General features: G+C 47.3%; 1 protein-coding gene and 1 long non-coding RNA gene across 2 annotated transcripts; both read left to right on the top strand.

Annotated features, from left to right (window-relative positions):
- The first annotated feature begins 560 nt into the window (after nt 1-560).
- Nucleotides 561-11,347, top strand: LOC135287767 (TOG array regulator of axonemal microtubules protein 2-like). The gene is made up of 9 exons (XM_064400984.1): nt 561-715; nt 2,705-2,810; nt 3,542-3,777; nt 4,792-4,944; nt 6,092-6,209; nt 6,659-6,703; nt 7,173-7,276; nt 8,653-8,857; nt 10,029-11,347. The coding sequence occupies exons 1-9, from the start codon at nt 561-563 to the stop codon at nt 10,545-10,547; spliced, it is 1,641 nt and encodes a 546-aa protein (XP_064257054.1). The 3' UTR covers nt 10,548-11,347.
- A 1,530-nt stretch (nt 11,348-12,877) lies between these two features.
- Nucleotides 12,878-14,240, top strand: LOC135287919 (uncharacterized). Its single transcript, XR_010351357.1, has 2 exons — nt 12,878-13,262; nt 13,742-14,240. It is a non-coding gene; the product is annotated as an uncharacterized LOC135287919 (long non-coding RNA).
- Nucleotides 14,241-17,401: the final 3,161 nt, after the last annotated feature.

The following is a 17,401-nucleotide window of genomic DNA, read 5'->3' as shown; positions in this document are numbered from 1 at the left end:
ACTGGAGCTTGGTAGTCTAGAATATTTGAAGTCAATGGAAACAGAGGCACTGTCAGGTGTGAAGGGTCAGGTGTGGCTGTTCCCTGGTTGTTGCTTCCTGGGGATTGAGCTGGGCCCAGCAGGGCTGGGTTCTTCAGGCTTGGCTTGGTGCTGTCACGAGGCAGCTGCAGGTCTCTCCTCAGGGACTTGCCGAGAGCCCCTGTCCTCAGGGCTGTGGGAAATCAGGGTGCTGAGACAAGAGGGGCACTGAGGGGTTCCCTCCTGGGCTGGCCAGTCCTGCTGTTGGCACTGCCTGGCAGGGAGTGGGAGCTCTGCGGCCTCAGGAACCTGCCGCTGGCCGTGGCACCTGTGGCACTTGGAGCTGGGGCTGCGGGGGCAATTGTCAGGTTTAGCCTGGAGCTGTGCCCTGCTGGGGAGGCTGAGAGAAAGCAGGGAGCCCCAGGATCCAGAGAGCAGGGAAGTCTCAGCCCCAGTGGCAGTGTGTGCCACAGGGAACCCTGGCTGGGAGATGGGGCTGCAGGCCGCTCCATGGCGGGTGCCTTGCCCAGGCCGCAGCGCCCATGGCCGACCCTGTCCTTGCAGTGACCTCGCAGACGGCCACTGGTGCCCAGCGCCGAGAGGAGCCGCTCCGTGGGCACAGGCAGAAGGACAGAGCCTCTTCAGATCCACAGCAGGCCTTGCAGGAGGCACTGTCCTTGCTGGGCAGCGACGACTGGTAAGAAAGGCCCCATCACTCTGTGTCCCTCTTGGCGTTAAGGTCGGTCAGAAGCGTGTCTCGCTGGTGCCTCTGAGCCCCGAGAGCCCAGAGGGCCAAAGGGCACTGCTGAAACCACTGTGGAGCTGTGAGAGGATAAAGAGTGGAGAGCAGCCTTTTCTTGGCCTTGCTCTGCAGCACTGCTCCAACTGCAGCAGGTCCATGCTGTTTCCTGGCTTTGGCTGCTGCTCCATGGAGCTGCAAAGGAAATGCTGAGGGAAGAGAGAAAGCTGTAGGACGAGATGCTTTGCTGGCTGAAGGCAGAAGCAGGATGGCAGCAGTTTTGAGTGTAGAGATTTGGGTGCCTTGGGCCACTGGCCCAGTGGGACTGAGTAAGATTCCTCTCTGCTCCCACTGCTGACAGCAATGGCAGGGACTCCTGCATGTGAGTCCCAGAAGCTGCTCCAGGCAGCTCCTCTTTTTGAGAAATGGACTGAGTTGTGCCTTCAAGTCCTTCTGCCTACCATTACTCCTGAAGGGCTCATGGCAGAAGAGAAGGAAAGAGAAATAAAATCCTCTGGGAATCTTGCACTTTTGCAATTCAACTTTTCCTTCTCAAGGAATCATACGGGCTTGAGATGTTTTGTCAATACTCACAATGCGTCCCAAAACTCTACACAGACAGAAGGAGGCCCAGAGGTGATACCCTTCCAAATGTTAGGTGATATTGGTTGTCTTTTTGATGTCTGGGTTAGCATCCACTCACTGGTCGATGCTTCATTCTCACAGGGATAAGCATGAAAAATTAGCCACGTTGCATCTCCTTGTGCAGTCTTCTTTGCTTTGCCCTTTCTCTTCTGCTTTCTTGTTGAGAGCTTTGTAACAAGCTAGCTCCGAGCTAAAGCTCACAGTGAGATTAATTTGACCAAGATACAGAATGAAGGGAGTTGCTATCCCAATTAAACTGTGTCCTTGGCCCACGGATGAAGTAATGCACATACACAGGTGGTGGAGCAAATAGCCTGGGAAAGTGGAATAGTTATACTAAAAACAGCACGTAGTTAGCTGATAGCTAGTTAGCCAATGGTGAGCTGGGATTTTGCACTATGCATGAGCTAATTAAAGGGTGTATAATAATCGGTGATTCGGGAATAAAGACGAGACTTGTCGATCATCATCTGGTGAGCGAGTCTTCCTTCTCCATCACTTTCTCTTCCCCATTTCTCTTTGATGCCCTGGGAGGTGCAGAGAGCTTCTGCAGGTGTGGGGGTCCTGATGACACTCAGGGGTGCCCATGGGATCAGTTGCCAGCCCTGGCTGCAGCCCTGATGCCTCACACACCTTCCTGTAGCTGAGGGCCTGCACAAAGCAAGTGCTGAGAGATGGAGTTGTTTGCACCTTTTCAATAACACTTTGCTGTTGTGGGCATTGTTTTAGGTCGGAGTGTTCTGGGAAAAGCCAGAGTTTTAACAGTTCTTGCCCAGGGGTGGAATCTTAATCTTCTGGGACATCCTGCTGCTTTTTTGGGGAATGTGTGAGGTGGAGTGGGTGACACACAGGCCTCGACTGTAGAGTGGAAACTCAGCTCTAGAGTGCCAGTGCAGACTCTCAGTGCTGAACTGCCTGCTGGGGCTGCCAAAGAAGGAAAATGTCCCAGTAACAGCCCAATGGGACTGTGTCTCAGGGACAGGTACAGGGAGGTGACAAGAACCAGCAGCATGGCCTGGCCTCACAGCTTCTAGGAAGCAGTGATGACAGAGGGACTTAATAGCAGAGATTTTCAGAAAAGTCACAAATGAAGACTCTGAAAGCCCTCTCTTTGCCTCTTGGATTTGTGTATGCTTTTGACAGCCACAGCATCCTGTGGCAATGTGTTCCACGATTTCATTAAGTACTCCTTGAAAAGCACCTGCCATGCTTTGACTGAGCTGCCAGCCTGGTGATTTCAAAGGGTGCTGCCAAGTGCTTGGGTAGAGAGAAAAATCAATCTTTTTTGTACTTGCCTTTCAGGGAACGGAAGAAGAAGGGACTCTTGAACATCACACTGCTGGCTGAGTCCCATTCAGAAGTCCTGCTGTGTCGGCTTCGTGAGATTTGCTTGGCAGTTACCAGAGAGGTGAGAACATTGCTCTGAATTGTCCCCCATACTTGATACACGGCTTGTAGAGTAGAATATGTGCTTGTTCATCTCCATGTGTGCTCAGGGACTGCCTTCATTCTGGTTTTAGACCTTCTATTTCTAGTGTCTGTCAGCTATCTGTAGGATCTGTGTGTACATGTAGCTGTATTTGCTGGTAGGTCGAATATCTGACACTTGTCTGTGAGTGAGGTACCATTATAATGCAAGGCAGAAAAGAGACACTAATAACATGATATGCCAGATTCCCAATCTCTGCCCAAGCTGTAATTGAACACTGCAAATGAGTCTGTAGACCTGAGCCTGTGTTTTCTGTTTTCTGCCTGGGTGCTTCAACTACAGGTGTTGCTTTTTTGAACAGGAGCATCTGACTGTTTTATCTTTATGCCTTGTGCCTTTATGGTTTGAAAGCAGCCCTTTCTTTATTTTGCTTCTATGTTTTTCAAATAAAAGGGCCTAAAATCAAAGCAGTAGACATTATAGAAGGGTTAAGTGGAACACTTTAGTGAAGCCTATTTTTCATGCCTGCAGTAAGAAGGTGTGTGGGCAGAAACTGGTGCCAGAGTAAGTGCCTTTCATGCTTGGGCTCTTCTGCTCCTACTGTGCTTTTATACACAGTGGGACGTGTTGTGATTTCCTGGGAGTCTTGTCTAAGGAAACTGGTTTTCTTTGCAAGGTGATGCTTATGTTTCCCCTCATGACTTCCCCAGGTGACCAACCTCCGGTCCAACGTGTCCTGCTCTGCAATTGTCACTCTGGGAGAGCTCTTTGCGATCTTGGGGAAGGACATGAACTCCGAGGTGGATCACATTGCTGCAGTCCTTCTCCACATGTTGCGGAATTCCCCAGAGTTTATTCAGAAGGCAGCCTGTCAGAGCCTGGGCATGATGGTAGAGAACGTGACTCCTACACGAGCAATGACTGCTCTCATGGACAATGGAGTCAAGTAGGTTCTTCTTCTTTCTGTGATATTCTTGACCTTCTAGTGTGTGGGTGAGGGAAGGGATGACAGAGAGAACAGGAATGGTGGAAGGGAAGGGCCCTGTATCCTGCATCTTCTGTGGACTCAGTGACTTGATTCTCTGATCAACCTCATTTCTCCTTTCTGAGAAATAAAGAGGGTACTTGCTGGGGCATGGAGCACATCAGGGAGAATGTGCTGGGTGTGGCACAGCCTGCACAGCAGGTGCAGCTCCGGCCAAAAGGAGTCTTGTGTGACTGTCCTGGCCTTAGAGCTCTGTTTTCTATTCAAACTGATGTTTCATGTTAGCCCTGAGATGATGGAGCACTTTCCAGGCACCCTCACCAGCTGAGTGCCATGGGACAGCTGAAGCAAATGCTGCCTGAAGTGTTGGTGCTGGGCCTGATAGTTCCCAAGAGACAGCCTCTAGAATAGGACAAGCTGGATAAACTGACTGCCACCCTTTCCTCAGCTTTGGAATATGGTAAAGCACTCAGACGTATCCCTTGCCAAGCTTTACAAAAGAAACAGGCTGCATTGCTGGGTGTTCCTCAACTTCACGGCCCACGGCGTGTTTTCTCTGCATTTGTGTTTTCCCAGGGGTCTGCAGATTTGGGGATGAATGGGTGGAAAGAGCCTCATCCTGCTGCAGCTCTGGGTAGTGGGTGCCCTCTGATGGGTCAGCACGAATTGTCCTTAATTTCTAAATAATTCATATGTAACCTATTACTTTAATCTTTCTCCGAGTAAACTTCGGGAAAGAAATTGAGCATCCAATAGTGCAGGGAGACTGAATGCTTCCCTTTTCCATGCAGACAGCCCATCTGTACAATGCTAACTTTGTGTTTATCTGAGGACAGAACCTTCTACAGGTGTCTGCAGCTGCAGGGAGAAGCCAGGCTCCTTCCCCCAGCAAGGACAGGGAGCAGGCTGTGGCCAAGGCCTGTGCTGCTGCTGCTCCTTCTCCCTGTGTCCCAGGGTTTGCTCTCTCCTTCCCAGGAGCCGCTACGTCCCGGCACGGAAGTGTACGGCCGAACTCCTCCTGTCCATGATGGAGAAAATGGGAGTCACAAAGCTTGCAGGCACACCCATGGCTGAGAGGCTGGCACAGGTGGCAGGGACACTTGCTCAGGACAGTCACAAGGACACGAGGTAATGATCTTCTTTCACCTCCTAGAACAGGAAAACCGTTTTGTGTTTGGCTTTAAACTAAAACCAGAAAGAGTGGAGACTCAAGGCAATAATAAGTGACCTCACAGTGTGGCTAAGGGGCATAGAATCATAAATATGGAGAGTTGGAGGGGACCCATGTGGGTCATGCAGTCCAGCTCCCGGCCATGTGCAGGACAGCCCAAGAGTCACTCCATGTGCCTGAGAGCATTGTCCAAATGCTTCTTGAGCTCTGTCAGGCTTGGTGCTGTGACCACTGCTCTGGGTTGTCTGGGGAAATGACTGTACTGGGTAACCTGAGGTTGGCAGCAAGGAGCATTGCCAGCTCCCTGTGACTTGCGAGATTCTTTACTGAGATTACAAGAGCTCTGATTAGCCAGTCCAACAGTTTTGTTTAGCCTTAGGTGCACAAGAGAAAGCCAAGTGTAGGCTAATGTTCATCACTGAAGGATCCCAAACATCTGTTTCTCATTAACTTAAGACTTCCCTAGAAATATTTTAGAGGTCTTTAGCCAATGTATTCAGTCTTTCTAAACCTCTTCTGCAGATTTCTAGAGTGCTATTATCTGTGGCTCAGTGACCTCCAAATTTCTTCTTGAAGAAAATTGTGGTTTCCTAGTGGCAAAATCACCCCAAGCCACCAAAATCCCCTTCCTTTGATGATGAAATTCCCATTAATAGCTGCCAAGAACACCAGAGCAACTAGCTGCCCATGTGTATACAGATAGTATAGAATAATCAAAAGCAAGGATGAGGTGTTTTGTCCTGGCTTCCCTGCCAGTTAAAGGAAGGAAAATGTATGTGCAAGGGCAGCAGAACACTGCTAATAGGCTCTGACAACAAAGCAGATGTGTTTCCCTTGTTGCCTGGGATCCTTTGATCCCACAGAAGCACACCCTCAGTTTCAGAGAGAAATGGTATTTTTCTGTTGGCCCACATTCTCCTCTTGCCTCTTGTGTTCAGCTGACAGCACTGTGCAGTGTCAAGTGAGGTAAATCTCCCTCTTTGCTGAGTCTAGGTAATGCCTTCTCATGCAAACATTGCACCCGATGAGTTTAAGGTATCAGCATCTTCTGTTAACACTCTTCCTTTGTTCACTTTTCTTTTGTTTCCTTCCTTCCTTCCTTAGGCATTATGGACAGGAGATGGTGAAGATGTTGCTTAGTAATCAAAAATTTAAAAAGCTTTTGGAACAATCTCTTTCCACGCATGACCTGGAAGATATCCTGAAGAGAATTAAGAAGAAAGTAAGTGCTTGGCAGGACAAATGTCTCCTTTGTGCAAGTATTGCCACTGCTAATAGGAGATCAAATATACCCAATGTGTCTGTATCTCATTCCTCTTTTGCTGAATCATTTTATTCCTGAAAATGAGCTGTTAATCCTCAGCCTGTTCTTCTGCAGACCACACAGGAACTGTATTCTTAGGGGAAAAGTAGGGTTTTGAATACTTTGAATATGGGTCACAAAGAGGAAAGGGTGAGAGGAGAAAATGGGTTTACATTCACGTGTAAGCCCCCACAGCACTCTCCCTACCCTGCCCTCAGTAAAGCAATTAAGTGACAATAGTGCTTCTGAACATAACAGAGTCTTTGCAAAAGAGACTCTAAGTCTCTTAGTAGTACCAAGAAAATTTCCAAATATACAAAAGATGTCCAAGTCAATCCTAATTACTACAATTATTGTCTGTCTTTTAGGAATACTGCCCTGCTGTCAAGCCCTGTGGAGCTGGAAGAAGCTTGGTAAATTCAGCAGCATCCAGTGGAAAATAATTTCTTTGATTGGGAGGGATTTTATTCTTTATATCTACATTACAGAAGGGATTTTTTCTTTGTGCAGGGGCAGGGAGAGTAAGTGTTGAACCAAATCAACTTCCAACACAATGGGCCAACCCCCAAAGAGTCCAATTTTTTCTGCTGCTTCCTTTAAGACCACTCATTGCCTACCAGTTTGCATAATTCCCATTTATGGTCAAAACTCATAAATTTGGGATTTTAGACAGCAGCTCAGTATGGTAGCACCCACAACCTGCCTTGGGGTACCAAAAACAAAGAGTTGGCATCACTGAATCTCTGGTCTGTTTATTTCTGTAAGTTAGGAAATGTTTCCCTAGGCCTTGGTAGCAGTGATCCTGGTTCTAACTGGTGTTTTAAAGAGGGAATTTCCTAGTTCTATTCTAAAGATTGATGGGGTTTCTCTGTGTCTCTGTAGGGGATGGAAAACCAGAAGGCTGAACGCCCACCTGTGCAGGAGCCGGTGAAGAAGAGGAATGAAGGCTCCAAGGAGCCCCAGGCCACATCGCCTTCTAGCAAACAGTACTGAGCACTTTTGCCAGATGTGACAAAGCCCATGACATGCTTCACATGCCTCTTCCTCAGGCACATCTTTCTGGTGGAGATGACCAGTGCCAAAGATTGTTTCCTTTCCCTACAAATGCTCTAGGATAAAAAATATCTATTTCTGCATTGTGTTGAACACAGCTTCTCTGGAGGGCTTTCCACAAATACTGGGCGACAAAAAGTCACCCATTGCTTGCAGTTCAGATGATCCAGTGCAGTGGCAAGGGCAGGGCTGTGGAGGCTAGGAGAGGGCCAAGTCTCTGCTGCCTGACTTGAGACAAGTAAATTCAACCAGGGTTTTTTTCATCCAAGTGGAGTCCTTTTTAGATGGGTGTTTTAATGAGAAGTCCCAGTCTAGAGGCAGGATGCCATTCCTCAAACAAGCAGTTCCCTTCCATGAGGTTTGGTCTAGCTGATTGTTGGTTTTCTTACCCTCAAACAGCAGTACCAAGTTTGAGTAGTAAGGAGCAAGACAATTCCTAAGCCATTTTGGTCAACAGGTATCTCAAGGTGGACTTTTTGTCTTGTGATTCCTGTCCTTCCTACAGTTTGCTTGATGGACAGCGTGTTTGGTTTATTTCCCCCTGTGCTGCAATCAGCATTTAAGACAGGAATTTGGTCCTTGCTGTCTCGTCATGCCAGTGGCAGAGCTACTTGTACTGTTTTCCTCTGACAACAGAGGGGATTTATTTAGCTCTGTCATGCTCAGCAGTGGCAAGAAAGTGACCACATGCCTCAGTAGCATAGCTAGCATCTTCCCATTCTCATGGAAGAGGCAGGTTGATCCAAGAGGATTATTCCCAGTGGGTTTGTTACGCTGTGCATCTAGTTTCTAGGGAAGCAAATGAAATGTGAGCGTAGTTCTGGGATGTCTGATTTCTGTTTTTCTCTCTGTTACTGATTTTCTGGATCATTTAGCTATGCCCCTGTTCATCTGTTCAGATGCATCTGAGCTACTTTTGCAGATTGTCATGCCTGGTTGTAGAGACACTTCTCCAGAGTGATGAGTTTCCTTATTATAAGACACACACGTCCCGTATGAGGAGGCATTTAAACTTGGAAGCAGTGTCTCTCTTTCCCCATAAAGCAACGTGGCCTGTGTGTCTTAGAAGCCATCTGAAGATAGATCAGATGCATCTCATCCTTGGTTTTCCTGCGTGAGCACTGGAAGAATGTGACTTGCAGATTGTTTCCCATAATGATTGTCATGAGGTCCACGTTGTTCTTCACTTCAGAGCCTCATGATTTTCTAGCTTGAAATCACATCATTAGGAAAGCTCCCCAAGATGTTTGGCTCACAATTAACTGAAGGGATTATCAGAAACAGATCCTAATTTGACTTTGTTTTCCAGGGCAAAGTCTGCCACTGGTGGACGCCGCCTACACCGTGCAAGAGCCCAGGTCACATTACCTGCATCTGTGGAAGAAAGGGAGCTGCTCCAGAAGCTTTACCATCTCCTGGAAGCCAAGGCGTTCCAGACACGGATGGAAGGAGTGGCACTCCTCCTAGATCTGTCCAAAACCAGACCCCAGCTGATCTCCACTAACATTGTCAAAGTATGTAGAATATCTTCATTGCTCCTTTCATTTAGCTCCTTTCCCAAGCCTGCAGAAGTACATTCAATTCAGTGTGTCTTGGCACTATATCCTGGCTGTTTGGGACAGACTGGCCCTTCTTATCCAGACAAATTAATTGAGCTCCAGGCTTCAGGACAAGTTATTTCAGTCCAGCTGTATTTGTCTGGCAGGTGCCTATTGCTGCTGTTCATCAGATGATGGCAGAATTTTCTGCTGGTGTAACCTCTGCTGTCTCCTACTCCCAGTTGGGTTAAGTGGAGGGAATTGAGCCATTGAAGACATGGCAATTATTTTCTAGAGAAAAAATGGGTTTGCATGGGGAAGAGAAGTATCAGGCTGGGTTGGTTTAAACAAAATGTTTTTAAAATGATACTTCTGTGAACTCCATCTTGTCTTGCACAGGTAAAACTCATTTCCATCCTCGTCCCTATTCCTCTTGGTAAAGATGGTGCTCACCCTTCTTGGGGGGCCTTTTTTTCTCTTTGGAAAGGAAGAAAACAAATAAGGACAGATCCATCCCTTCTCCTCCCTGTAGCTGCTTTTCCCCTTTTTCCAGAAAAGTGTGCCTGATAATGTGGCTGTCAAGGGACTGAACCTGCTGGAATGAGAGCTGTAGAGCACATTATATTTCACAAGTCCACCTGTTAGTCAGAGCAATGGTCTGGATCCTGGAAGAGTTGATCTGAGCCCTGCCCTTCTCCAGACACAGGTTCTGAGACAGACAAAATAAAACTTAGATCTCCTCCAGCCATAGTTTAGGCAAAATCATAGCTGCCCTCAGTACTTGAGGCAACTGTATAAAAAACTGGGCATTGTAAACATCTGCTTCCATACTTGCAAAGCAAAGGTAGTCTTTTGAATTAATAAATGGAATTGATTCAATGATTTATAGGATGAGAGAAACACCATAGGAATTTTTCTGTCCCCACCCAAACCTCTTAAAAACAGATGAAAATCCTTCAAGCAGCATGAGGTTGTGCAACCATTCCAGTGAGTGGCCCACAGGAAAACAGTGAAATTGTGCAAGCAAGGGCTGACCTGAGAGAAAGGATCACTTTCATCTTTTAGATTTCTGAGTGCTCATTTCTACATCGCCTCTTCAAAAAAAGTCATTTTAATCAAGCTTTCATGTTGTTTGTTCTCTTCACAGATTTTTGATTATTTTGGCCTGAGAATCTGTGACACACATAAGAAAGTGAAGCAGAAGGCGCTGGAGGCGCTGGCAGAAATCATAGGACTCCTGCAGGATGCCATGAACCCATTGATGATCCGTTTGGTTGAAGGCATAACAAAGAACCTAAACTCAAAGGATCCTGGGGTTCATGCTGCAGCTATGACGGCTCTGGACCAATCTGTTGTGCATTTAGGTAAGGCTGAGCCCTGGCATGGACTCTCCTCACCTGTGTCTCTGTCTCTCCGACACAAGAGAACGCTGAGTGCCTTGGTAGCTGTTGCTGTCTGTGGAATGCTCCAGCTGACACCCACCAGAAGCTGTGCAGGTGCAGTCCTTATGCACCATCCCCAACTGGCTGGAATGTGCAGCAGCATTTCCCAACAGTCCCAGGAGCCCTTGGCTCTGTGCTGCTGGTCTGAAGAGCAAGTCCTGGACTACAGCTTTGCTGCAATTCAGAGGCAAAGGGGTTTTGGAGTTTGCTTGGGCCCCGTCTGACTTGCCAAATGAACAGCTTTGCTGTAGGCATGAAGGGACACCGGCCCATCAGAGCTTCTGCACAGCAGCCACCTGGAAGGCTCTACATTATAGGCAGTAGCTGCCTGTTTTCCACCTTTCTTCTTTGTCTTCTTTTTTCAAAGGGGACCATAGGATTCATCAAGTTCATTTCTTTATAACACACGGGTCAAAATCCATCTGTCAATGATGCCTTGTTCCACACGTTGTTTTGCATGGGACAAGAAGGAAATGGCAAATACCTATAGAGGCAAGGGCAGCTGTAAATTTTTCTACCACACAGATTGATGTCAGGTCTGAAAATGCCACACTGGGGGAATATGGCTGAACAATGGAGTGTTGAAGAGGCAGGTCTTCAAGGGGAGTTTCCACTTTCTCCACCTCAGCTGCTCTGCGAAGTCATGGACTGCCTGACTCAGTGCCTTTCTGTGTCCCAAGTATGGGCTTCTTCCTTTTGGCTCTGCGATGCAGAACCTTTTCATTGCTTCCATGTGACTGAACTCTCAAGGACCCTGATGTGAAATGTTTTAACATAGCTCCTGATAGAGCAGACAACTTTGGATTTACAAATGTGAAAGGAGAGCTTTTCTTTTGCCATTTTAAACACTGACAAGTAGGCTGGAAGGAAAGAAGGAAAGGATTCAAAAATCAGCAGAAATGGACTTTATTGTATAAAATGGGGTTGCCCCTGTCCTTTCCCTTGCCACTGTCCTCTCTCCTATGCCCTCAGAAGAGTGAACAGAAACGTGTGTTTCACTTGTAGATGAAGTATCACTGATGAAAGAGCTCTGCCACTAATGGAGTCATCTGAGTGGCCAAGCTCTGCTGGATGTCACGGAGCGTATCACAGGTACGGCCTCCCCTTCTAAGCCAAGAGGTCTCCGAGGGAGTATTTACAGGGAATGCTAGTGAACAGACAGTAGAGTAGCTCCTCCACATCAGGAGGTGCTGAGCTCTCACTGGGGCCCTTCTCAAGTCCCATAGTGGCCAGTGTCTTTAATTGCATTTAAACTCAAATGAAGTCCCATTTTTGAATGGGTACCATAACCCTTTTCCTGCTTAGCCAAATTGGTTTTGGGTACTTTCAGGAGCTCTTTCAGTGTTGATGACTGCTGGTGGATTAACAGCATAGAGGAAATTAAGTTTCTTCCACCACAGAATAGTAAATGGCTATTACATAACAGTTTGCCTGATCAGGAAACAAGACTGGTCTCCTGAGCATTTCAGGTTTTGATCTTTCAGCCAAATCTGCCATGCAAGGAGCCTGTTGGTAGTCACTTTTTGTCTGTGTTTGATATAGTTCAGTTCAGAAAATGAGCAGAGAGCAGATTCCAGAGGCAATGTGAGAAAACCCTCGTGTTTTGGATAAATTTCAGTCCCCTGTGTAGCTTTTTTCTGTCTCTATGCCCCTATTTCAGTGCACGTTGTAAGAAGAAATGCTATTAACATTGGGAGGGAAAATGTCATTAAAATGTGGAGATGCTCAAGTGCCGGGGCAAATGCCAGGGCAATGGGTCTGGGTAATTCTCCAAGACACCCTGAGGTTTGAAACAGCTCTTTGTTGGAAGCCACAAAAGCATTCTGCCAAAGACACCAGGCTAGTCTCTGGTGGTTCTCATCCAGCTGTCAAGTAGCAGCCATCTCTGGTGGGCTGGAGTTTTGAAGTGTGTTCTAATACTGCCCTTTGCTGTGGGCCACGGAGCAAAGGGGAGAGCCAGATTAGACTTTTGGCCCTTGACATCAAAGTTACAAAAATGGAATCATTGCTTTTATTAGAAATCTCTCAATTGCCTCTCTAGGGTGCATTTCCAAATCTTCTACGTGGGTTTAGACAACTTGTTAATGGAAATAGAAGGCAATTTGACGTTTCATTCATTGTTCATGCAGAAAGAAATTGTGCAATAATTGAGTAAAGGTACAAAGTCTGCCACACGTACAAGGCTCTGGTTGGAGATATTAGTCCCGAGGGGTTGGTGGTTGTGTTTCAAGGATGATCAGCTGCATTGCCCGTTTCTGGGTCGTGGGGCTGTGTGTGCTGTTTCACTGATCTTGGCCCGAGAGGCTTCCAAGAAGCAAGAGCAGAGGTAGATCCCTGTTTGCATGGAGGCTGGTGGGTAAGCAGCTGTGTCTCTCTCCCGGCAGTGCTTGTGGAATGGGCTCATGCCAGGAGCCCTGAAGCGGTCGAGCGCTACACCCTGCCCGTGCTCTGGTCCTGCCTGGAGAACAAGGCGCTGCCAGTGCGAAGCGCCAACGTCCGCACTGTGGTCACCAAGCTGGCCTGTGCCCTCTGCGAGACACTGGGCAGACAGATCATTAAGTTTGCTGACAGCACACCTCCACATGTGCAGGAAAACCTCAACAGCCTTCTGGGTTGGTGAAGGTTTGATGTTCTCCAGAAAGCGGACAAGTTTCTGAGCTGGACACCACCGGACGTGACTTTTCAGCTGTGCCAGGAATGACAAAATACTAAGGAAGGGTGTGCATCTGCCCCCGCTCTGTTATCAGCATTGCCCTTCCTAGTCATGACATGGGGGGCCATAAGCAACTGCAGACTGATGACAAGGTAAAGATGAAGTATGGATCAGCCTCAAGTGAACCCAGACTGAGGAAAAGGTGAAGACTAAGCATGGATCAGCCTGAAGCAACTGCAGACTGAGGACAAGGTGAAGACCAAGCATGGATCTGCCTCACACAGAGGTGAAGTGGGAGCTGGGCCGCTCTCTGTTGGGAGGAAGGGTCTTGTGGCAGCCCAGAGAGTCTGTGCACATTGGCAGGGAACATTGGCTTGAATTACATAATGGCTGTACACATTGTGCCCTGCATGTGCCCTGCAATGAGCTGTGCTGCTGGCAGTGCCCCGTGGAGCTGTAGGGCTGCTCAGCTGTGGGGCAGGGAGAGGAGCAGGAGGGTGCATGTGCAGCTGAGCCATGGCTGGAGAGCACAGGGCTCTGGGCTCCCTGCTGTCCCAGGGCAGCCCAGAGGCCAGGCTGTTCCTGTGGCAGCTCTGTGGAAGTGGGGCAGGGTTTTCCTCTGGTCTGCTTCAAGTTGCAGCCAGCAGGAGCATGTTTCCCTGTGCAGCTCTTTAGAAATTTCCAAGGAATCTGTCCCATTAAATACGGAGCTTCAGATGCTTTAGGTTTGCATTCCAGGCTCTGTTAAACTTTGTGTCTCCACAGATACGACTGGCTACAGTCTTTCCAAGAAGTTTTCTCTGGACATTTCTGATATTCCCTTACCAAGAAAGTCCTTGCCTCCAGTCCAGAAATGCTCTTTCGTCCAAGATCAGGAAGAAGCTACCAACTGTCCAAAGAATGTTTCAAGAATAGGATTTAGGCTTTTTTTATTCTTTATCAAGAATAGGATTCATTAAGAATAGGATTCATCAAGAAAAGTATTCATCAACAATAGGATTCATCAAGAATAGGATTCATCAACTATAGGATTCATCAACAATAGGAGTTAGGATTTTGGAATAGGTTTAGGCTTCATAGTTGCAGATGTATCTATGTTCTGATAGTTTTGAATAAATGTGTTTGATTGTATATTTAAATTTTGATGACATATTTTAATTGTATATATTTTATTTTGATGATTTAAAAAAACTTAAATGAATCAATTAAATTTAAATAAACCAAAAGAAGAATGTGACACCAGGATCTCCTGGAGATTATGGGAGTGCAGTGTCTCACCACATCCTTTCTTCACTGGGCCTCTCTTCTTCCTCTTTTGCCATGTTTTCTTTGTGTCACTTGTGCTGCTGTTTTTAACTTGTCATGACAACAGGGCCACACATTGACATGTTTGGGGGACAATGGATCCAAAAGATCCTGTATGGTCAAAAGTTTTCTACCTAGATGAGTTCTGTGCTCACCAAAGGCCTGAGCAAAGAAACAAAGAGAAGTGTGCCCAAATGCCAAAGCTTTGCTCCTTTGCAATCTCGCACAGAGCTGGTTCACAGGTGTCTTCAATCACAATTTCATAGGTAAGAAGAGGTCGTGTATTTCACTGGGAAACCATGTACTGCTTTGGAAAAGTCATCTGTGTATAGATTTACCCAGGCCAGCTGTCCAACTTTGTTGTTTGCAACTTGTTTGCAGAAGGATGAGTGGACTGGGAGGCCAATAACGAGTGACAAGGTTTCCTCAAACCTAAAGTGCAGCCTGTGTGCCATTCAGCCCAGAGCTGAGGGATCATTTGTTCCCATGGACCACTGCCTGCCAGGGTAATGAATTCCTGCATAGCTGGAACAAGCAATTCAGGATTCTGCTCCAGAATTGCTTGGTGGGCTGCATAATCATTGACAATACTCCCTATCTAGAAATTCTTTTGCAGTTTCCTTTCATAGTCTTTTGAAGCTTTTAAAGTTCACATTTCAATTTGCTTTGCCTTAAGGGAAAACACTTCTTGGGCCCAATGCATAGTGCAAGCTCTTGACAGCAAAGTCCTCATGGTTGCCAGCTTCTGATGTTACAGAAGAAACTGCGTGTGAATGCGTTAATTAGGTTTTCTGATGGAAAAACTCTATGTCACATGGCTGCATGTGTTTGCTTAGCTATGAGTCTAGTCCTGGCCTAGTAAAGCCCAGGCAGGGTGGCATGTTGCAGGGAAAACAAGTCCATGTGCTTATGGGGTTGCCATCAGCAGCAGAGTGAACGTGTGCTTTGGGGCTTTCTCTGGAGACACAATTAGGGACCTGCTCCATGCCACAATATTCTCTTAGATCTTTCTAAAATATTCTAAAAAGGGCAGTGAAACTTCACATCTCCTTGCAAAGCCACTGTTTGAATAGGGGCATTCTTGTCCCTCCTCAAAGCCATTGCTGTTGCAGACCAGAAACATGAACATCCACAAACAGGAACAATGCGAGGACCTCCTGCTGCTGCTTCAGAGCACTGGGAATGCAGACCTGGGTATTACTAATGTGAACACTTAATTAGCATTTCATTCTCCTTCACAATATCCAGATCTCTGGGTTTTTAGTTTCAGCAGCTGCTGGACTGGCTCTAGGGAAGAACAGTAAATGGGAAACAGCGACTGCCAGCCTTGCAGGGGTGGGGGAAAACCTGGAGTGTCTGCGTCAAAAGATGAATGGGAAGAGTGTAAATGCCAAAGCCAAAGCTTTGTTAGGATAGCAGGATCAGTTCTTTACTGCATGCTTGCATGAAGGTCATGTGGGACCTCCTTTTTGTATCTCATGCAAAAAAGGAGGTCTTAATAATACCATGCTACTTAAACCCACATTGTGATGTAGCTCTGTAGTGGTTCACAATGAAGCAGATTGCATGCTTTGTCACTGCCAGCCCTGGTGACCCTGTGAGGGACTGTAGTGTATGCCATGCCTGTTTTACATCCAAGCAAAGCTTGATTTTGCTTATTAGTATAGAATAAATACAAGAATAGTAAAATGGACAACTAAACTGGCCACTTTGGAGGATATGCTCATGGTTTCACACATCACTCCTATACCTCATGCTCTCAAGGCTTGCACTCATCATGAAATATTTTAATAGAAAAACTCAGATCCCATGTTACATCTGAATAAAATTGCATCAGATCATCAAGAATTCTGCAGGCAGGAACAAGACAAAAGCCTTCTGACTCTCGCTTTAAGCTGTCCTGGATTTCTGATGCTCTTTCTGAAAGCTGCTATAGGCAGAGTGCTTGTAGTTGTTTTTATGGGCTTTATGAAAGATATGTGGAACAGTCTGCAGGGCTCTCTGAGCAGAAAACTGCTTGTCCAAGCCCAGGGACATCGTGCTGGCAGAAGTGGAACGGCCCCGCTCCCAGCCCAGGAGTGTGAGCTGTGCCACACTGGGCAGAACAGACACGAGGGACTCCAGCCCAGCTGATTCCCCTGCCGTGACCACTCCACAGAGCTCTGCCATTGGGAGAAAGTCCCAGATGCCAGACGAGCCACCGAACTTTCATCTCCTGCTGGAACTGCTCCGTGACAGCTCCTGTTCTTCCTGAGGGAGAACCCGGAGCCATCTTGTGACGCGTGTCCTGGGGGGATTGTCCTCCGGCATTTTGGGCCTTTGTTCCAGAGGGGGGACAGTGAGGTCTGACAGTTTGATATCTAGAAGTCACTGGCCTTTTTTCTTTAGTTTTCATTTCCTGTTGCTGGAAGGGGATTGTTGGAACAGTTTAGAAGACACAACTTATTGTTTTAAGTTGTCTCAAACTGCATGGGATAGATAGCTTCACACAGGAACATCCGCAATGCTGCTGAAGGGAAGGCACAGAGGGAGACAAACCCAGTATTTCTGAGGGAAATTCCTTGGCACCAAACCAACCTGAGTCATCAAACAGTGCACCTGATGTTTCGAGACATGGGCCAAAGGGGAACCCTTGCAGTGTGTTTGGTCCAGGCCGGGTCATGCTCAAGGCAAAGGTGTGTCAGTGCACTTGGCTCCTCGTCTCCTCCTTGTGTCCAGCACAAACAGGAGCCCAGAGCTCCTGCAGAAACCATCACACCAGCCAGTGGGAGCAAACTTTTGTCCAGTGCTCACACAGAGCTGTGGGGTCCAGCACTGCACCTCACTGGGATGAGGAACTGTTCCAGCCCTCTTGGGAGGAGCTAAAAGGGGGTTTGGCTTTCAGATCAGCTCCTTCCCTGCTCTGGATTTGCTGCCCTGGTTGAGCTGCTGCTTGTGGCAACACTTGTTTCCCAGCTGCCAGCCCTGCTCTGCTGGCCAGCAGCCATTGCAGGAGCTTGTGCTAGTGACACTGAACCTTTCCGATCTTCCTCAGGAAAGCTCAGGGCAGAACTTGTCAAAAGAGCATTGCCTGGGCGATGCCTTTGACATTAAATCTTTCCTCTGTTCTCTGTGCCACAG

This window comes from Passer domesticus, chromosome 31 (assembly GCF_036417665.1).
Source record: "Passer domesticus isolate bPasDom1 chromosome 31, bPasDom1.hap1, whole genome shotgun sequence".
NCBI lineage: Eukaryota > Metazoa > Chordata > Aves > Passeriformes > Passeridae > Passer > Passer domesticus.
This window is presented reverse-complemented; position numbering and strand designations above follow the sequence as displayed.